Source organism: Macaca mulatta, chromosome 7 (assembly GCF_049350105.2).
Source record: "Macaca mulatta isolate MMU2019108-1 chromosome 7, T2T-MMU8v2.0, whole genome shotgun sequence".
In the NCBI taxonomy this organism is placed as follows: Eukaryota; Metazoa; Chordata; class Mammalia; order Primates; family Cercopithecidae; genus Macaca; species Macaca mulatta.
In genome coordinates, this window is record NC_133412.1 from 133,086,053 (window position 1) to 133,109,329 (window position 23,277).

A 23,277-nucleotide genomic window follows, 5' to 3' on the forward strand; every position below is an offset into this window, starting at 1 on the left:
GGCTAACACTTCTGTGTTTTCCACCTACCAGCCCCTCTGCTGAGTACGTTATCTTCTGCATCTCCTAAAAGAATGAACCATCTCCTTTAATTCTCCCACAGCTCTCTGTGCTGCTCTGTCCAAAAGAGTAGCCACCACCCACATGTAACTATTAAGCATTTGAAATGTGGCTAGTCCAAATTGAGTATACTGAAAGTTTAAAACAAGCACTGTTTTTAAAGACTGAGTATGGAAAAAAACACTATAATTTTTATATTGAATACATGTTGACTTGATAGTATTTTGGACATATTAGATTAAATAAGATAATAAGATTTACCAAAAAAAAATCTCTTGGACCAATGCCTGGCACCAAGAAAGTTTTTGATATTTTATTTTGAAAGTTTTAAATATTTTTATTTTTGAATTTTTATCATTGTCTGAAACATTTGACACTATTGATTGCCTTCTCCTTTTTGAAACTCTCCTTTGGCATCCATGATATTATACTATTGTTATCCTCCTATTTTTCTGATTGTTATTTGCTTCCTTTTTGTTCCCCATTTTGCCTCTAAACATGAGAATAACACAGGTTAAAGTCTCCTGATCTTCCCTTTTTTCTTCACACACCGTCAATTACTGTCATTGTTAAGATCCTAGAAATGGGAGAAACATCAGCGTGTAGCATGTAAAAGATGAGATGAGCTACATTTCTGTGCTATGATGTATACATAATGGGTCAGGATAAATATTTATGTTCTGCATTGTTTAAGAGATGGGCTCTGATTTAAAAGACAGCTTTGTAAGCAGTTTAGAAGAGAGGTTTGGCTAAGGTTGGCAGTATCTACAGGCAGACGGCTGGCTGTAGTAGGGAAGAAGAAACTATTTGACTAACAAACATATCTAAGGTTAAGTCCACTTTCTAGTTGGAAGAGGAAGGAGCTCTTTCTGTCACTTCAGGATGAAGTGTTCAGTAGTAAGGGTGGGAGAGTATGTGAGTAAATCTGCTCACATAGCTTGATTTCATTCCCTATCAAATTGTTTGTAATCAAGGACTTGGTCAATAAACGCAAAGACTATCACATATTCCCTTATGGTTTCTCTAAAGTGTACATCTTCAGTTAGGCTATCTCTTCCTCTCTGCTGTGACACCTACAGCTGCCATTCCTGCATGGTTAATATACTTTATTCTCTTATACAGTATGTCTAAAACCAGCCTTTTAAAACTGTAAATTCAGGGTTACATGTGTAGGTTTGTTATTTAGATAAACTTGTGTCATGGGCGTATGTTGTACAGATTATTTTGTCACCCAGGTATTAAGCCTAGTACCCATTAGTTATTTTTCCGGCTCCTCTCCTTCCTCCTACCCTCCTCCCTCCAGTAGACCCCAATATCTGTTGTTCCTCTTTCTGTGTTCATGTGTTCTCATCATTTAGCTCCCACTTATTAGTGAGAAAATGTAGTATTTTGGGTTTTTGTTCCTGTGTGAGTTTGCTAAGGACAATGGCTTCCAGCTCAGGACAATGGCTTCCAGCTCCATCCATGTTCCTAGAAAGGCTGCATAGTATTCCATGGTGTATATGTATCACATTTTATTTATCCAGTCTGAGCATGTAGGTTGATTCCATGTCTTTGCTATTGTGAATAGTTTGCAATGAACATATGTATGCATGTGTCTTTACGACAGAACGATTTATATTCCTTTAGGTATATACCCAGTAATGGGATTGCTGGGTCAAATGGTAGTTCTGTTTTTAGGTCTCTGAGGAATCATCACACTGTTCTTCACAATGGTTGAACCAATTTACACTTCCACCAAAAATGTATAAGCATTCCTTTTTCTCCACAGCCTTGCCAGCCTCTGTTATTTTTTGACTTTTTAATAATAGCCATTCTGACTGAATTAGATGGTGTCTCATTGTGGTTTTGATTTGCATTTCTCTAATGATCAGTGAGGATGAGCTTTTTTTGTTATGCTTATTGAACACATGTATGTCTTCTTTTGCAAAGTGTCTGTTCATATCCTTTGCCCGCTTTTTAATGGGGTGATTTTATCTTTTGTAAATGTGTTTAATTTCCTTATAGATCTGGATATTAGACCTTTGTTGGATGCACAGTTTACAAAAATTTTCTCCCATTATGTAGATTGTCTGTTTACTCTGTTGTTTCTTTTGCTATGCAGAAGTTCTTAAGTTTAATTAGATCCCATTTGTCAATTTTTGCTTTTGTTGCAATTGCTTTCGATGTCTTCCTCACGTAGTCTTCGCCCATTTCTGTGTCCAGAATGGTATTGTCTAGGTTGTGTGAGGGTTTTTACAGTTCCGGATTTTACATTTAAGTCCTTACATTTAATTCCATCTTGAGCTGATTTTTCATATATGGTGTAAGAAAGGGACCCAGATTCAATCTTCTGCATATGGCTAGCCAGTTATCCCAGCACCATTTATTGAATAGGGGTTCCTGTCCCTATTGCTTGTTTTTGTCAGCTTTGTTGAAAATGAAATGGTTGAAGGTGTGCTCCCTTATTTCCAGGCTTCCTATTCTGTTCCATTGGTCTATGTGTCTGTTTTTGTGCCGGTACCATGCTGTTTTCTTACTGTAGAACTGTAGTGTAGTTTGAAGTTGGATGGTGTGATGCCTCCAGCATTGATCTTTTCGCTTAGGATTGGCTTGGCTATTTGGGCTCTCTTTTGGTTCCAACTGAGTTGTAAAATAGTTTTTTCTAGTTCTGTGAAGAATGTCACTGGTAGTTTGATAGGAATAGCATTGACTCTATAAATTGCTTTGGGCAGTATGGCCATTTTAACAATATTGATTCTTCCTGTCCACGAGCATGGAATGTTTTTCCATTTGTTTGTGTCATCTCTAATTTTAAAACCAGCCTTTAATCTTTTTCCCATAGCAGCTCTCTCCTGGTCTTCTTTCCTAATTTCTATAACAATACTGTCATTTCCTTCACTGAACATGCTCAAAGTCTTGGAATTGTGTTCAACCCCTCCCTTTTCCATTATCCCCACATCTAATAATTTTCCAGCGGTTCTTCACTTCTCTCCCTAATCCCATTGTCTGCCACCACTTTCAACCCTTAGAACTTTCCTTCTAATCTTTGCCATTGTTTCCTAATAGGCAACATTGCCCTTGGTCATGCCCCCTAGTTCTTCCATTTTTCACAGTACAAACAAATTAATCTTTCTTAAAACATGATTTTCATAGTGCACATTGCACTGTGTCCATGATGAGAAACTTTCAGTAGCTTCCCATTACATATAATGATGATGTCCACATTCCTCTGCCTGGCATTGAAGGCCTCTGACAACCCTCACAATCTAGCTTCAACCTATCTCCCTATTACCAAATATGCCAAGTGCCCCTAATGAATTATGTAGTCTACTTGTGATTCTCCTAAGTACAGCTCATACCTCCCTTTGATGAAATGCTGTTTTCTATTTTTTCCTTGTAACAGACTTACTGATCATTGCAGTCCCAGCTCAAGGGCTTCTTCCTTTGTGTGACTTTTCCTGAATTTTCAAACAGTAGGTGCCCTTTTACCTAGTTTGCAGGTTAACCCAAAAAGTCAGTTAAAATGGAGAACTGTAAACAAATCGTTTACTTAACAAATCCTTTAATATAACTTAAAACATAAATTTACATTCATGTGTCAATCTTCTATGTAGGGCCAAAGGCTTTGACTATGAAATTGGAACTCTTACTAGTCTTTCTTGTATCAGCCATAACCATGTTTCATATTAGTTTTGGTTTCCTTAAAGTTGAGCATGCCCTTAAAGATTCTTGCAAAGTAACTCGAATGTAAGAATCCTTTTAGTTTGTCTGATTCCCCCTACTACCCCAAACTTTTGCATTTGCTTTGTCTACACATGCCTTGCCAGAAGTTTTTAATGATTATCTTCTATTGAATTTTACTCATTTTTCCAAAATTGTTCAAAGAAACAACTCCTCTTCTATTTTATAGCTTTAAATAATATATGTAATTTCATAACAACTACAACTGGCATAAGCAAGTCTGGGAACAAAATTAACTGACTCTTGGTAAGCATACAACACAGCTGGATACAGTAGAAGTACATCCGTGTTTTTAAAAGTTCCATTTTATCCCTGAATGGCCATCATACTATGAGTTATATAGACAACAGAAAATACTGGTTAATCCTGCAAACTGGTTAAGTGTTAGTTAAGTGGTGATCAACTGAGAATTTTTATTGTAACACATTTGTTTTATTTAAGTATAATCATTTGTGTGCATTTTTCTACCAGTTTGTAAGCGCAGGATCTATATTTATAGAGTAGATTCTTAGTAGAAATCTAGTGAAGGAATGGATGTTAGATAGATGGATAGCAATCACACCTATTTGCATACCTTCATATGTTTTCCTCCTCTTAAAATATTATTTCATTTTAAATTTCTGATTATTTGAATTATGTCCAATCTTCAAAGCCTACCCATGATTTCATTACCTCTATAAACTCCTTCCTAATCCCTTCAGTTAGAAAGTATATCTTATTTGACACATCTTGTGATGCCTTGTATTTTTTTAATTATCGTGTATAGTTTCTATCTTTGCCTTTCTTAACTGAGGACCAAGACTATACTGTAACCTTACAATGTCATGCACATGGGTTATATCAAATGGATATTTAGTGGTGTTCATTGAAAGTCTAAGAAGGTTACTTACTGGGGTGTGGAATTTGTGGTCAGATAAGCCCTATTAGAGTATAGTCATCCATCAGTATCTCCGGGGGATTGGTTCCAGGACTCATGCAGATACCAAAAGCTGCAAATACACAAGTTCATTATATAAAATGGTGCAGTATTTGCATATAACCTACACATATCCTCCTGTGTACTCTAAAACTCCTCTAGACTACTTATAATGCAATGAGAATACTATTTAAATAGTTGTTATACTGCATTGTTTACTATTTGTATTATTTTGTACTGCATTTTTTTCCTAAATATTTTCAGTCCATGGTTGGTTGAATCCTCAGATATGGGAACTGTGGACATGGAGGGCTGACTGTATTTATTTTTTAAGAATTTCTTTGGATTGCAGATTTCAATAAAAAAATAGTAATTTGGCATTTACAGATAAGACATAATTCTAAGTAATTTGGCTATTAATGTTAAACAAATAGTAATTTCAAACCTTTGAGATTGTGACAAGGACAAATAGACCTGAGTTCAAATCATGACTTTGCCAATTACTAGTTCTGTCCTTGGAGAGATCGTATAATCGCTTTTAGCTCTAGTTTTCTTACTACTAAAATCTAAAAATAGAGATTTTTGGTTATTAGAGCTGTTTTCACAGCAAGCAGGTAATGTGAACATTACTGATAGAATACTTTCAAGAAATAAAGTTAGTCACAATACAAACTAGGACTTCCGTGGCTTAGCACATGAAAAGTGTTTTGTTTCTGGAAAACAATGTAGATTATTAGACCAAAAAATTATAGTATAAATAAGAATCTTCACTGATATAATACCTCATTCCATTAGATTTTCTTTTTGGAGTTAGCAAGATTACTAGTGGAGTACTCACTGAAAGCTATTGCTCTTGCTTCACATAGTGTTGTCAGTCTTGACCTTGGCTGCTTTTCCAGGAACAATTTTTGTTCTGCATCACCTTTTATTAACCTATTTGCATATGAATTTAAGATATATAAATGGCTTTGCCAAATGAAGTTGCACATGAAGGTTATCTATTTCTTTTCAGTGAGTCTGGCCTGCAGATTTCTTTGCCCAGACACATAAACATAAAATAATAAACCCTCTGTATTGAAGTTGAAGTATTGTCAATTTTATAAAAATACTCAGACTTTGTTTTTTCTTTGCAGTTGCCTCTCAAAAAAGAAGCCGTCATTCTTTCTAACAGTTTAAGTATAAGTGAGTGTCCCAGAATTGAATTTTTACAGCAAAAGCACAAAGATGAGAAGAAAAACTCTCTTAAGCATGAGCTCTTCAGACATGGTAAATACAAATATGCCATGTTTCTGAACTTTTAAGTTCTAAGTCTTCAAATTCATTAATTATCTTCATATCATTTATGATACTTGGTTTTATCAACCAAGGAGATGTTCTTCAAACCATTTTATTTCATATTTACCAGTGTAGTAATACATGACTTTCTCATCATTAATTTAGCCACACTTTTAACAGATACTTACTGAGTGATTATTATGTCAGCATTAAGAGGAACATTTGTTACTCAGATATTTAATTCAACTTTTCAAGGACATTTTTCACAGTCTGCTTTTGTTCATTATGTTGTCTCGCAAAAACTCAGCATATATATTATATTACATATATAATATACATATTATATAACATATATATGTAGTGCATATATAAAAAATATATTATATATATGCTATATATATATTTTATATATATATATGCACTACACAAACACACACCAAATTCACAGAAAAAAGAATTTGGCCCATATATGTGATAATTATATAATAATTATATAAAGTACTTCGGAAGGTAGGCCTGATTTGTCCTGAATCATCATAATGTAAGATGATAAGAAAACCTGGGTTTAGGTTAAAATTAGCTAAAGACAAATTGGAAAGTGTATGGATTGCTTTATAACTTGTAAGACAAATTTTTGATAACTTACTCATAGTTACTAGTACTTCATTTGCAGCTTGAATATGTAGAAATATAAGTACACAAACCAATTTATAGGACACTTCTGGGAAAGATTCCCTGGTCCCACGGATTGGGTAAAAAGACTACAGCTTATCATGTCCTTCTTGCCTCACCCTCTTCCACTGCACATTCTTTAGTTCCACAAGTATTTATTGAATGCTTATTGTGTGTTAGGCACCGGAAGGGATACAGTCTATGCAAACTAGACAGTTTCATCTTTATGGTGCTTATAAATATTAATAATCACAAATATAAAATCATAGTATCATATAGGAGCTATAAACATATAGTATTAATGCATAGTACCAAAGAATGTGTAATATGGACAATAGATCAGGTCAGGGAGTAAGGAACACCTATTCTTTAGTCTCAACCATCCAACCTACTAAAGCAGGGTCTCCAACCCCTGGCCTCCGACTGGTTGCAGTTTGTGGCCTATTAGGAACCTGGCCACACAGCAGGAGGTGAGCAGGGGGCAAGTGAGCAAAGCTTCATCTTTATTTACAGCCACTCCCCATCATTCGCATTACCGCATGAGCTCCACCTCCTGTCACATCAGTGACAGCATTAGATTCTTATAGGGGCGCAAACCCTATTGTGAACTGCACATGCGAGGGATCTGGGTTGTGTGCTCCTTATGAGAACCTAATGCCTGATAATATGTCACTTGTCTCCCATCACCCCCAGACGGGACCATCTAGATGCAGGAAAACAAGCTCAGGGCTCCCACTGATTCTACATTATGGTGAGTTGTATAATTATTTCATTATATGTTACAATGTAATAATAATAGAAATAAAGTACACAATAAATATAATACACTTGAATCATCCTGAAACCATCCTCCCATCCCCAGTCTCCGGGAAAATTGTCTTCCATGAAACCAGTCCCTGGTGCCAAAAAGGTTGGAGACCATGGTACTAAAGAAATTGTGTTAACTGAATTCTATAAGAATGACATTCTAGGTTCCAGAATGCTAAGGTGAATCATTCTGAACTAAACTATATGTGTTTTGCAGTTTTTTTATTCAGTTAATAATAATTATAAAATTAAGCAGGTTATTTAGTCTAGAAAGAACTCCTTAACTCCTTACTTGAAAAAAACCTTTCGTTCTTTATCATTCTTCTCCATTTTCATATTAAGAATACCTCATAATGTTCTGCTAGATCCTTCTGGAATGTTTTCCAAAACAATCAGGTTCTCCTAATTTGCATTTTATATCTTGTACATAGTAAAAGCAAACAAAATTTATTTGAATGTTTTATGTATTATGATTATAAATTATGTTTTTAGATTCTTGACTTTAGGATTTAATGAATCCCAAGGATCCTTAAGAATCTAAAGGGAAACGAAATGTTTATTCATTAAGTAGACATATATCGAGTGTCTCCTACCATCTAGGCTATGTGCTAGGTGCTACTGAACCTTTACCCAGTTAACAACAACAAAAATTTATTTTTAACTACTTAAAAAACCTTGCTAAATTAATGTGTTCTTTCCTCCTCCCTCTTCTGTAAAGCTTTGCTTGATATAATCACACAACACCTCTTTTATAATCATTTCATTTATTCAATAAATATTTGTTGAGCATCTATTTTGGATCGAGCAATGTGCTATGCGCTATACAGTAGCAAACAAGAGAGCCAGCATCTCTGTGTTTACAGAACATACATACAGTTTAGTCTTTAAGCCAATAAAGAAGGTTATGTTGGAAAATTATTAAAGTTAATTATTCTTAAGAATTGCTTCTTTTTTTCATATTTAGGCATCCTCCTCATTACAAAAGTTTTCCTTGGCCAGAGTGCTCAGGCCCATGAAAAAGAATCCATCAGTCAATCCAACTACCCAATGGTTAATTCAGTGTTCATTCCTCGGAAATATTTACTAAGTATGTCTGTCATAAAGATTAATGTGGTTTCATTTCTCTGAATGGAAAATGTTTGTGTTTAATACGGATACTCACAGTTTTATTTCTACTTAACAAAGTTTGCAGAATTTTCTACAAAAATCTGTTACTAGCCACTAATAATTTTTATGTTTCCTACCTTAAAGACATTTATGTATGGGTGTGGGTAGATAATCTGGCAAATTTTAATGTAATTATCTATTTGTGTGTGTGTGTGTGTGTGTGTTCATTTTCAAAGAATTAAAAACCACCCAACTTTTAACAAGAGTTTTAGAGAAATACATTTGTCAAAATTACATGGCCACACATGGAATAGAAAAGTGAAAAAGTATGAAAAGGAAAAGGATATGAATAAAATTAAGCACTACTAGTCTATGTAGTAAAAGGATGACTAGTAAGTATTTATATAACTAAAAAGCTAGAGTGGAAAAGATGAAAGAAAAAATCCTCAATAATATAACTGTTGCAACTTACTGACTTTGTTATTTATTAAAAATGAAAGAAAAAATCTTCAGTAACATAACTGTTGCAACTTATTGAGTTTGTTATTTATTAATCCATGTAAGAATGAAAAAGTATCTTTCAATTTGAGGCAATGTGTTTGCTTTGCTTGTTTTTGTTTTTACTCTAGATTCTGTCATGGGACAAAGAAACTGTGATTGCAGTGTTCGGCAGTGCAAGTGGTTTGTCTTTGATCATGACCTTGTTTTGCCAGAATACGTTGTTGAATTTGAGTATATTACAATGGTATGAATTGTTACATATTTTTAAAGACTCGAATTCCTTAAATGGGAACAGAGTGGTAATTTGAAGTCAAATAATGCTATGTCAAGTTTATATTATGTGCCTGTGTGTATAATTGCTATTTTGTGAATAACTTAATTTTCAAAACAAGTCATTATGACAACTAATATTTTTTAGGCAAATAATCAAATGATTAATATATGGCTGTACTCTCACTGGAAAAGATTGAGTCTACTTTGAATATTCAAAATACATTGAAACTACATTGAAGAATAAACATGAACATTTTGCCCTCACTTTAACCTCACTGCCTGCCATTCTCCTTCACCAGGGAATGCACTGTTAACAGTTTTATGGGTTTGCTTTCAATCCTTTTTCTATGCATTTGCATATATAATAACAGATACCATTTGACATAGTAGAAATAAGGTCTAAGTATTCTGTGATTTTTTTGCCTTTAACAGTATGTTTTGAACATATTTCCACTGTAGTACATATAGATGGGTATTTCATTATTTTGGTGGCTGTATATTATTCAGTAATACTAATTTATTTAACTAGTCCCCTGTTGATAGATTGTGTCCATATTTATTATTTAAAATAATATTTCAGTGAACATCATTGTGGATGTATCTTTATACAAATATGGAAGTTTCTCTACAGGATAGATTTGTAAAACTTGGAGAGTCAAAGGATATATGCATCTTAAATTTTGTTAGATTTTGCCAAATTCTCTCCACAAAGACTTGACTGTTTTACAAATTTCCAAGTGTGTTTGACAGTGCATGCCCCATTACATTTGCCAACACAAGATATTATCAGTCTCTTTTGGCCAGTATGGCAGGCAAAAAACAAGATATTTTATTCTGTCATATGCTTAAAGTTATTTAGAGTTGTATGAACCAACTGTTATATATTTTGACCATTTTCTATTAAAGTCTGTCTTTCTTGTATTCATTGGGAAAATCCTTACATACATTCTAGATATTAGTACTTTATCTTAGCCCAGGCATGGTGGCTAACACCTATAATCCCAGGAGTTCAAGGTGAGAGGATTACTTGAGCCCAGGAGTTTGAGACCAGCCTGGGCAACATAGTGAGACCTTGTCTCTACAAAAAAATTTAAAAATTAAAAAAATTAAAAATCATTTATCTTATATATGTTGCAAATATTTTCTGTCACTTGCCTTTTAATTTTAATTGTAAGAAAAAACTCGTCATTTTAATTTGTAATTCACAAGTTAATTTTTAAGAGGTCAGCTCTCTCAATCTTATCCTGTATGGATTCTGAATTTTATGTCTTATTTCAAAAAGCCTGTAATAAATATTCTTTATTTTCTTACAATACTTACATAACTTGTTTTAAAGCCTTTAACTTTTTAAATCCATCTAGAAATTGTTTTATGGTGTGTGAGGTAGAAAAGTGGTCAATTTTTTAAATGAATAAATACTTATTTAGGCATTACCTTTTCTGCTCTATTTTGAAATACAATCTTTATTATTAAAATTATTTGCATACATTAGGAATCTGTCTATATGAATCTATTCTGTTCCATCGAGCTCTTTCATCTAATTTTGTATCACTATCATATTTGTTTTGGTTATTACAAACTTCATATATCTTGATATGTGATAAGGAAAATCCCCTTCCTCTGTCCCCACTCATCTTTTTAAACTGTTTTTGACTATTCTTAAACAGTATCTTTTTCCAAATAAAATTTAGAACAGCTTGTCAAGCTCTATTTTAAAATCCTATTAAAATATGATTGAAATTATATTGAATTTAAAACTTAATTTGGTGTGAACTGACTACTTTGCAGTATTGGACTTCTTGTTCTAGGAACATGATAGTCTATCTACTCCATTTACTCAGGTCCTGTCTTACAGTTTTCTTTATATAGGTCTCCAACATTTCTTGTTTAGTTCTGGGCATTTATATGTTATATTGCTATAATGAGTAGGATTATATTAGTCAAGTATGCCTTTAGCAAAAGATACAGAAACCCAGACAAACAGTAAGCAGATAGAAGTTCATTTAACTCACATAACAAGTCAAGAGATGGGCAATACCTGGCAGTTGTGACCATTCAATGATGTCAGCAAAGACCTATCATCCTCCTCCTGCTTGCCACTTTATGAGCTCTTTTGATGTGATGATTCAATTCTTTCTTCTCTTCTGGAAAGCTTGCTTCGCTTAGTTCCTTGGTTATTTCTTCTCTTCCGTTCTCTATTAGGCCCTCTGGAACACCCCTATTAGTTAAATATTGGATGTTCCAAATTGATCCTTCATGCCTTTTAATTTTTTCTCTTCTATTTTATACTCTATTGTAAAATTATTTGTTTTGAAATATTTTCTCAATCTTAGCTTCAACATTGCTAATTTGATCTGCTACCATATCCACTTGTTTCTCAGGGTATTTACTAAATTTTTATTTCAATAATTGTTTTTATTTTAGCTTCGAAGTGTATGTCCTTTTCTTTTCCATAGCAGCTTATTCTTTTATCACAGATACTTTATTGTCCTAGATTTTTAAAAATTCTCTGATGAAGTATTTTCGTTTCTTCTAGAACCAGTTCTGTTTGTTTATGTGGCTCTTGCTCATTCATCCACAATTCTTACCATAATTACTGAATTACCTGATAATTAAGGTAACTAATTGCTCTTTGTTCAAGTTTCTCTGGATCTGATTTTAAAAGTGTTTATCTCCTGCATATTCTTTAGCCAGAGGTTACATTTCTGATCCTATTTACCTGTCAATTCAGTCCTTTCTGATTTATGTGTCACAATTTCTAGACCTTTGTAGGTACCCTCTTCACTGTTATGAAATATTTTAAAATTATCTTTTGCCAGTTTTAAGAAATTTTCAGTGGGTGGGAATAGATACACCATGCGTAGCCTACAATTTTAATCTGTTCTCATAGATGTCCTAATGTGATTCTGATAATCACAGATATGACTGTATAACTAAAAATGTCAACTCATCTTTTCTACATAGCCTGTTTGTTTTTCAAAATGATAAATACAGCAACTGATTTTGCAATATTTTTAATACATTTTTTAGGTCAAGTCACCCTCTTTATTTTCTGTATTCAACAATGTTATTCTAGAAGAAAGCAAAAAAAACCCAGAAGGATCAGTATTTTCCAAGGATTTGAAATTTGATGATGAAGTTATAAAAATGGAGCCCAGAATCAAGGCCCGACCAAAACTGATTAGTTTGGATGATAAAACAATACTTTCCCTTGCAAAAACTAGCGTTTACAGTCATATTGTGGTGAGTATTGTGAGGAATACAGCTTTGAAACAGAAATCTTGAATTTGGAATCAGAATCTAGCATGTGAAGTCAAAAGATACTAAACTGCCTGTCTGATGATGCCAGGTACAATGCTACCTAAAGTGCCCATTTCTCTTTTTCTACATGGATTAAAACAGTGCTCTCTAGTAGTAATATAATGTGAACCGCGTATGTAATTTTTACTTCTCTAGTGGCTGTTTTTAAAAGTATTTTTAAAAAGTAAAATTAATTTTAATAATACATTTTATTTAACTGAAATGTCTTAGTTTGTTTTCTATTTCTAAAACAAAATACCACAGAGTGAGTAATTTATAAAGAAAATAAGTTTTTTTAGCTCATCGTTCTGGAGGCTAGGACATCCAAGAGCATGGTGCCTGCATCTCGTGAGGGCCTCTTGCAGTGTCATAAAATGGCAGTGGGCATCACATGGCAATAAGGCAAGAGCAACAGATCCAGATAGAGCTGGTTTTATAACAAATTTACTCCCAAGATAATAGACCCACTCCTCTGAAAGTGACATTGATCCATTCATGAAGGCAGAAGGATTAAGTTTCCAACACATGAACTTTTGGGGGATACATTCAAACTATAGCACTTGCATATCTAAAATATTAGCATTTTGACATGGAACCAGTATGAATATTCATTAATGAGGTAATTTCATCCTAACTCTTAATTCTGAAGTATATTTACACTCTGAGCACATTAAGACTAGTCACATTTCAAGTGCTCAATAGCCATTTGAGGTGGCCTTCCAATTAGCAAGGGATTTTATTCCTGAATAACCAGTCAGCTCTCTTTAATAAGATAAAGGCAGATAAGTTTTTAATAAGCTTCTAGAATTAATCAACATAGAATATGGGATCTTTACAAAATTAATCAACAGAAATCAGGTTACTTATTAAAGTGACTTACTTTATGCTGAGACAATTCTATTGAGCTATTAGGCCTACTTCCATGTCTGACTTTTAGATGTGTTCATTTCAGATCTGCTGCTACCACTCTATCCAAACTACTACAATTTCTGACCTAGACTATTACCCCAGCCTTCCAACCAGACTCTCTGTACTCTACTATTGCAATATTGCACAACTCCAGAAGGCAAAATTCACATTATATTCTCTTTAGTGTACCCTTTGAGTGCCATTCATTATATAACTGAATAGAACTCAATACAAGATAAAGGGAGTAGGATGCCTCTAGAGTTATGCAACAGAGGCCCTGTCCTGTGTCTGTAAATGTGCAGTATAATAAGAGCAATCTTCTGGCTGACAGTACTGAGAAATTGTTATTTCTGCACTATAATATCTAGATTTACTATTTTAGTAAGAAATTAGTTTACCTGCATCAAAAACATCAATTTAGTGGAGGAAATAGATATGTGAACACATGTGGGAAGCTCAGGGTTACTGGGAGAGATTTATAGAAAGAGGTGAGCTTTGAGTGGATTTCTGAAGGACATGAGAAATTTAGTTGTTTACATCTTCCAGACAGATAAAATATTCTTACCTGTAGAAACATGGTTTTGAAAGATCCAGATGTCTTCAGGGAACACTGAAAAATTTAGTGTGCCAAGAATATAGTGTTACAGTGGTGGAGGGTAAAGATGTAGGTTGGAATTCAAGAAAGACGCTTGAAGCCAGGGCTGGAAGAGTATGAGGTTGTAGCCAAATTAGGATGGATTTTGGAAACCAAATTTTAAAGTTTAGATTCTTCTGTTTAAGGAACAGACTCTCTTTAAAGACCCTAACTTTGATAGCTTATGAATGGAATTAACTGAAATCAGACTGGTGGTATAGAAATTCAGTAGAAAACTATTGCACTATCCAAAAGAAAAATCCATTCATTTCTTCTCTGGATAACCAGAAAACCAGCTGCACCATTATATCACCACTACCACTGCCTAAGTCTGCTAAGGCACTGATAGTGGTGATGTAATGGTGTGGCCCGTTTGAGAAACAGCTCTACAGTCAAATGTATAAAGAAAAGAGGGAAATGGGGTGATCAGCAGTATGTTAGATAGTGAAGCTCTGTATCAGACACATAGGGAAGATAAATTCAGTTGTGGACAGGTTAAATGTAAGGGTTCTGTAGAATATATCATGGATGATACCCATATGTAACTTGTAAAATCACTAGTCTGCATAAATTGGCCTTTAACAATTTTAGCTAATTTTGACAGCTATTAGAAATTTAATTGTTTCTCCCTTCTAGGAATTTTGTTATGTCCACAATATAAGGCATAATGGTGGTGGTGAATGAAGATAGCTGGGAGATAGATACTCGATACTGTAGTCAGTTGCATTAATACATTTTCTTGTACCCTTGTTTATTCTGTGAGCTATACATGAATACAGTCTTCACGTGATATCACTCATAATGGTATAAAGACAGAAAACCATATAGCCTCAGCCTTTCTTCTTTGGTTTGGTGCCCTCATACATTTTCCTGCCATCTCTCTTCCATAAGGTATCCTACCTGATACCCCAAATTTTTATGGTCTCCATTGTTCACTGGTTAGCCTGAGAAATAGATCTACCCTAATAAATATCTTAACACATATATTTGTTTTCTAAAAAGAATTTCATGCCAATTGCTGATAAACTTAGACCAAGTGAGAAATCATATTAATCAAGAACCACGTCTAGTGATACTATTACAAACTATCTTTTTACATGATAGATTTTTTCCTTTTTGACAGTTTCTTAATGTTATTTAAAATAACATATATTTTGTAGTATACTGACTCAAATAATTGTTCTAAACATTTTAGATATCCACACTTCAGTTTGATGTAGAACGTAACCTGTATTATTTTTTAATGTATATTTTATTTTACTTCAGAGTCTGAATCTACATGGAAACAGCTTGAGTAAATTGAGAGATCTCTCCAAGTTAACAGGACTTCGAAAACTAAATATTAGCTTTAATGAATTTACCTGTTTAGATGATGTATACCACTTGGTAAGAACTGTTCCTTTGAATCTAAAAAAGTGAAACTCATAGAAGCAGAAAGTAGAATGGTGGTTATCAGGGTCTAAGGGCTAGGGGAAATGGGGAGATATTGGTCAAAGGGTATAAACTTTTAGTTATAAATTAGACATGTTCTAGGTATCTAATGCACAGCAAGGGTGGTGATGGATGTGTTAATTTGATTACGGTAATCATTACACAGCTATATAAAATCATTAAATTATACACCTTGAACATCTGCCAATTTTTTTTTCATTATTATACTTTAAGTTCTAGGGTACATGTGCACAATGTGCAGGTTTGTTACATATGTATACATGTGCCATGTTGGTGTGTTGCACCCATTAACTGGTCATTTACATTAGGTATATCTCCTAATGCTATCCCTCCCCCCACCCCCTCCCCACAATAGGCCCTGGTGTGTGATGTTCCCCTTCCTGTGTCCAAGTGATCTCATTGTTCAATTCCCACCTATGAGTGAGAACATGCAGTGTTTGGTTTTCTGTTCTTGTGACAGTTTGCTGAGAATGATGGTTTCCAGCTGCATCCATGTCCCTACAAAGGACACGAACTCATACTTTTTTATGGCTGCATAGTATTCCATGATGTATATGTGCCACATTTTCTTAATCCAGTCTGTCACTGATGGACATTTGGGTTGATTCCAAGCCTTTGCTATTGTGAATAGTGCTGCAATAAAGATACATGTGCATGTGTCTTTATAGCAGCATGATTTATAATCCTTTGGGTATATCCCCAGTAATGGGATGGCTGGGTCAAATGGTATTTCTAGTTCTAGATCCTTGAGGAATCGCCACACTGTTTTCCACAATGGTTGAACTAGTTTACAGTCCTACCAACAGTGTAAAAGTGTTCCTATTTCTCCACATCCTCTCCAGCACCTGTTGTTTCCTGATTTTTTAATGATTGACATTCTAACTGGTGTGAGATGGTATCTCATTGTGGTTTTGATTTGCGTTTCTCTGATGGCAAGTGATGATGAGCATTTTTTCATGTGTCTGTTGGCTGTATGAATGTCTTCCTTTGAGAAGTGTCTGTTCATATCCTTTGCCCACTTTTTGACAGGGTTGTTTTTTTTTTTTTCTTGTAAATTTGAGTTCTTTGTAGGTTCTAGATATTAGCCCTTTGTCAGATGAGTAGATTGCAAAAATTTTCTCCCATTCTGTAGGTTACCTGTTAACTCTGATGGTAGTTTCTTTTGCTGTGCAGAAGCTCTTTAGTTTAATGAGATCCCATTTGTCAATTTTGACTTTTGCTGCCATTGCTTTTACTGTTTTAGACATGAAGTCTTTGCCCATGCCTATGTCCTGAATAGTATTACCTAGGTTTTCTTCTAGGGTTTTTATGGTTTTAGGTCTAACGTTTAAGTCTCTTATCCATCTTGAATTAATTTTTGTATAAGGAGTAAGGAAAGGATCCAGTTTCAGCTTTCTCCTTATGGCTAGCCAATTTTCCCAGCACCATTTATTAAGTAGGGAATACTTTCCCCATTTCTTGTTTTTGTCAGGTTTGTCAAAGATCAGATGGCTGTAGATGTGTGGTATTATTTCCGGGGGCTCTATTCTGTTCCATTGGTCTATATGTGTGTTTTGGTACCAGTACCATGCTGTTTTGGTTACTGTAGCCTTGTAGTATAGTTTGAATTCAGGTAGCGTGATGCCTCCAGCTTTGTTCTTTTGGCTTACAATTGTCTTGGCAATGTGGGTTCTTTTTTGGTTCCATATGCACTTTAAAGTAGTTTTTTCCAATTCTGTGAAGAAAGTCATTGGTAGCTTGATGGGGATGGCATTGAATCTATAAATTACCTTGGGCAGTATGGCCATTTTCACAATACTGATTCTTCCTATCCATGAGCATGGAATGTTCTTCCATTTGTTTGTGTCTTCTTTCATTTCGTTGAGTAGTGGTTTGTAGTTCTCCTTGAAGAGGTCCTTCACATCCCTTGTAAGTTGGATTCCTAGGTATTTTATTCTCTTTGAAGCAATATTGAAGGAGAGTTCACTCATGATTTGGCTCTCTGTTTGTCTGTTATTGGTGTATAGGAAAGCTTGTGATTTTTACACATTGATTTTGTATCCTGAGACTTTGCTGAAGTTGCTTATCAGCTTAAGGAGATTTTCAGCTGAGACGATGGGGTTTTCTAAATATACAATCATGTCATCTGCAAACAGGGACTTCCTCTTTTCCTAACTGAATACCCTTTATTTCTTTCTCTTGCCTGATTGCCCTGGCCAGCACTTCCAACACTATGTTGAATAGGAGTGGTGAGAGAGGGCATCCCTGTCTTGTGCCAGTTTTCAAAGGGAATGCTTCCAGTTTTTGCCCATTCAGTATGATATTGGCTGTGGGTTTGTCATAAATAGCTCTTATTATTTTGAGATATGTCCCATCAATACCTAGTTTATTGACAGTTTTTAGCATGAAGGGCTGTTGAATTTTGTCAAAGGCCTTTTCTGCATCTATTGAGATACTCATGTGGTTTTTGTCTTTGGTTCTGTTTATATACTGGATTATGTTTATTGATTGGCGTATATTGAACCAGCCTTGCATCCCAGGGATGAAGCCCACTTGATCGTGGTGGAGAAGCTTTTTGAAGTGCTGCTGGATTCGCTTTGCCAGTATTTTATTGAGGATTTTTGCATCGATGTTCATCAGGGATATTGGTCTAAAATTCTCTTTTTTTTGTTGTGTCCCTGCCAGGCTTTGGTATCAGGATGATGTTGGCCTCATGCAATGAGTTAAGGAGGATTCCCTCTTTTTCTATTGACTGGAATAGTTTCAGAAGGAATGGTACCAGCTCCTCCTTGTACCTCTGGTAGAATTTTCCTGTGAATTCATCTAGTCCTGGACCTTTTTTGTTTGGTAGGCTATTAATTATTGCCTCAGTTTCAAAGCCTGTTATTGGTCTATTCAGGGATTCAACTTCTTCCTGGTTTAGTCTTGGGATAGTGTAAGTGTCCAGGAAATTACCCATTTCTTCTAGGTTTTCCAGTTTATTTGCATAGAGGTGTGTATAGTATTCTCTGATGGTAGTTTGTATTTCTGTGGGGTCGGTGGTGATATCCCCTTTATCATTTTTTATTGTGTCTATTTGATTCTTCTCTCTTTTCTTCTTTATTAGTCTTGCTAGCAGTCTATAAATTTTGTTGATATTTTCAAAAAACCAGCTCCTGGATTCACTGATTTTTTGGAGGGTTTTTTGTGTCTCTATCTTCTTCAGTTCTGCTCTGATCTTAGTTATTTCTTGCCTTCTGCTAGCTTTTGAATGTGTTTGCTCTTGCTTCTCTAGTTCTTTTAATTGTGATGTTAGGGTGTCAATTTTAGATCTTTCCTGCTTTCTCTTGTGGGCATTTAATGCTATAAATTTCCCTCTACACACTGCTTTAAATGTGTCCCAGAGATTCTGGTATGTTGTATCTTTGTTCTCATTGGTTTCAAAGAACATCTTTATTTCTGCCTTCATTTCGTTATGTACCCAGTAGTCATTCAGGAGCAGGTTGTTCAGTTTCCATGTAGTTGAGCGGTTTTGATTGAGTTTCTTAGTCCTGAGTTCTAGTTTGATTGCACTGTGGTCTGAGAGAGAGTTTGTTATAAATTCTGTTCTTTACATTTGCTGAGGAGTGCTTTACCTCCAACTATGTGGTCAATTTTGGAATAAGTGCGACGTGGTGCTGAGAAGAATGTATATTCTGTTGATTTGGGGTGGAAAGTTCTGTAGATGTCTATTAGGTCATCTGCCTGGTGCAGAGTTGAGTTCAATTCCTGGATATCCTTGTTAACTTTCTGTCTTGTTGATCTGTCTAATGTTGACAGTGGGGTGTTAAAGTCTCCCATTATTATTGTATGGGAGTCTAAGTCTCTTTGTAAGTCTGTAAGGACTTGCTTTATGAATCTGGGTGCTCCTGTATTGGGTGCATATATATTTCAGACAGTTAGCTCTTCCTGATGAATTGATCCCTTTACCATTATGTAATGGCCTTCTTTGTCTCTTTTGATCTTTGATGGTTTAAAGTCTGTTTTATCAGAGACTGGGATTGCAACCCCTGCTTTTTTTTTTTTGTTTTCCATTTGCTTGGTAGATCTTCTTCCATCCCTTTATTTTGAGCCTATGTGTGTCTCTGCATGTTAGATGGGTCTCCTGAATACAGCAAGCTATGGGTCTTGACTCTTTATCCAATTTGCCAGTCTGTGTCTTTTAATTGGACTATTTAGTCTATTTACATTTAAGGTTAATATTGTTATGTGTGAACTTGATGCTGTCATCATGATATTAGCTCGTTCTTTTGCTCGTTAGTTGATGCAGTTTCTTCCTAGCATCGGTGGTCTTTACATTTTGGCGTGTTTTTGCAATGGCTGGTACCAGTTCTTCCTTTCCATGTTTAGTGCTTCCTTCAGGATCTCTTGTAGGGCAGGCCTGGTGGTGACAAAATCTCTAAGCATATCCTTGGCTGTAAAGGATTTTATTTCTCCTTCATTTATGAAGCTTAGTTTGGCTGGATATGAAATTCTGGGTTGAAAATTCTTTTCTTTAAGAATGTTGACTATTGGCCCCCACTCTCTTCTGGCTTGGAGGGTTTCTGCCGAGAGATCTGCTGTTAGTCTGATGGGCTTCCCTTTTTGGGTAACCCTACCTTTCTCTCTGGCTGCCCTTAACATTTTTTCCTTCATTTCAACTTTGGTGAATCTGACAATTATGTGTCTTGGAGTTGCTCTTCTCGAGGAGTATCTTTGTGGCGTTCTCTGTATTTCCTGAATTTGAATGTTGGCCTGCCTTACTAGGTTGGGGAAGTTCTCCTGGATGATATCCTGCAGAGTGTTTTCCAACTTGGTTCCATTTTCCCCGTCACTTTCAGGCACACCAATCAGATGTAGATTTGGTCTTTTCACATAATCCCATATTTCTTGGAGGCTTTGTTCATTTCTTTTTACTCTTTTTTCTCTACACTTCTCTTCTCGCTTCATTTCATTCATTTGATCTTCAGTCACTGATACTCTTTCTTCCAGTAGATCGAGTTAGTTACTGAAGCTTGTGCATTTGTCATGTAGTTCTCGTGTCATGGTTTTCATCGTTTTCATCTCTATCAGTTCTTTTATGGTCTTCTCCACATTGATTATTCTAGTTATCCATTCATCCATTCTTTTTTCAAGGTTTTTAGTTTCTTTGCGCTGCTTATGTAGTTCCTTCTTTAGCTCTGAGAAGTTTGATTGACTGAAGCCTTCTTCTCTCAACTCATCAAAGTCATTTTCCATCCAGCTTTGTTCCATTGCTGGCGATGAGCTGCGTTCCTTTGGAGGAGGAGATGCGCTCTGATTTTTTGAATTTCCAGCTTTTCTGCACTGCTTTTTCCCCATCTTTGTGGTTTTATCTGCCTTTGGTCTTTGATGATGGTGACGTACTGATGGGGTTTTGGTGTGGGTGTTCTTTCTGTTTGTTAGTTTTCCTTCTAACAGTCAGGACCCTCAGCTGCAGGTCTGTTGGAGTTTGCTTGAGGTCCACTCTAGACCCTGTTTGCCTGGGTATCAGCAGCGGAGGCTGCAGAAGATAGAATATTGCTGAACAGTGAGTGTTGCTGTCTGATTCTTGCTCTGGAAGCTTTGTCTCAGAGGTGTACCCAGCCGTGTGAGGTGTGAGGTGTCGGTCTGCACCTCAGTTGAAAATGCAGAAATCACCCATCTTCTGTGTCACTCACGCTGGGAGCTGGAGGCTGGAGCTGTTCTATTCGGCCATCTTGGGTGCCGCCCGACCCCCATATATCCAATTTAATATTTTTTAAAAACTGTGCTGACTCTGGGCACACTGTCCAGGAGTTAGGCCTGCTCCCAAAGGAACAGCTATAAAATAAAAAGAAAAAAATTTTGGAGCAGAAAAAAGATCATGAAGTCAGAGGACAAATGATAAATTGGAATAAGTATTTGAAAAAAGAACTGTCCTTTTGAAATATTAGTGTAAAATAAAATAATTAATGGATAAATTATTTTTGTAATTATGGCTTCATATCTACCATTTACAAGATTATGCAGCCTAAATCAGCCTAAATACATATACTGTATTATGTTACTTTCTCTAAAACAGGTCTTGGGTTGAACTTTTGTTTGCAGACCAAATCCATACCAGTGGTCATATCTCATTTCTATCTACTTTAAAAATAATATATTAAAATAACTTCTCAAATTTGTTTTTAAAATGTACTTTGGTGTAATTTCCATTTTTTTCTACTCTTGTTTTCCCACTCTTCTTTCTTTCTCATGAATCCCTATTTCTTTTTCATTTTATAGTTCACCACTTTACATCTTAACATGGTCAGTTCCTCCCATCTGCTCATCCAGGTTATTATTTATCTTTCTTTCTGTCTTGTCCTTTTACCTGAACATCACATTCATAGATTTTGTTGAATTTGTGTTTGCCTTCTTGTGTATCATAGGACAATACAGGAATGCACATGTACACATAGGCATGGATCTTGTCTGGCTTTTATTTTGTTATGTATCATATAACGAAAATAATTACATATGTGGTTCCAGAACTTCAACCCAGCATCCCCTACTTACATGGGTTCCTGGTCACTCACTTATCTCTTCGGAATATATCATCATTTTCAGCTCTTATTCATTCTCTATTCCAGCTCCTTGCAACTATATCAAAGCGTTTACATTATTTCTTCTACCATTGTAATGGGAGCTGTTTCTTTTAGTTAATGGCATTAGGTTTAGATTTAGTGTTAAACTCACTTCCTTTTTCTTTTGGTATGCCCAAGCCCTTTTAAGTAAATAGAATCCCTGATAGTCTGGATTCAGTATGCAACTGAAGGAAAAAGTATTTTAAAAGAGGTCTCAGGACTGTATGTAGATTTTTGGTATTTTTATTTTTTTCTATTTATTTGCCAGCACTTCCAAAGGTTATGACAGTCATTATAATTTTGCTTAGGCACAGATTTAAAGAGTAAACTAATTCAAGACACTTTAGATGGAGAGTGAGCTTAGCCAGCTGCCCAGCATTTATTTTGCTATGTGGTGGTGGTGTTCACCTTTAATATAAAAATTATTTTCATTATCACTGCCTCACAGTCTACTTGTTAAATGACTATTACCATAGTCATTTTACAGATAAGGTAACTGGGTAAATTTTATGCCAAAGTAGTATTTTCAAATTTTAGGATGAGTAAAGGTGGCTAGCTATAGACTTTTCAAATGTCAAATCTCTAAAAATGACTATAAGGTTATTAGAGGTGGCCAGAGAGAGGAGAAACTCTACATTGATGTCTATGTGTATTTTTTCATCTTTTTGTTATAAAATAAAACACAGATACAGAGAATTACATGCTATACATATGTGACTTAGTACATTGTTGTAAGGTGAAAATGCTTGTAATCAGTACCCAGATCAAGAAATATAATTTTGCCACCTAGGGCAAAAGCCTCTTCTATGTGCCCCATGCCTTTCTCTCTCTACAATATTATCCTAACCTCTGCAGTAATCGTCTTCCTGGATTTTTTCCTGATAGTTCAGTCACCCAAATGTACATCCCTAGCACAATAGTTTGGTTTTGCCATTAAAAAAAAATGTACTATACTTTTTTTGTTGCTTTTGGCAACCAGTTACATTATTTGTAACAACTTGTTATCATTACAGTGGAAGTTTATATGCATTGTATAAAAACAGAAAATGTAGGCCAAGGACAAATCATT

The 23,277-nt window shown here is 35.2% G+C and overlaps 1 protein-coding gene across 1 annotated transcript in view; it reads left to right on the plus strand.

The window, feature by feature from the left end:
- LRRC9 (leucine rich repeat containing 9) overlaps positions 1-23,277 on the plus strand; it is a 142,592-nt gene that overhangs the window by 44,087 nt on the left and 75,228 nt on the right. The window contains exons 13-17 of the mRNA XM_015143805.3: positions 5,831-5,963; positions 8,416-8,538; positions 9,188-9,303; positions 12,363-12,575; positions 15,442-15,561. Of these exons, the coding sequence (XP_014999291.1) occupies positions 5,831-5,963; positions 8,416-8,538; positions 9,188-9,303; positions 12,363-12,575; positions 15,442-15,561 (705 nt within the window). The remainder of the gene's footprint in view (positions 1-5,830; positions 5,964-8,415; positions 8,539-9,187; positions 9,304-12,362; positions 12,576-15,441; positions 15,562-23,277) is intronic.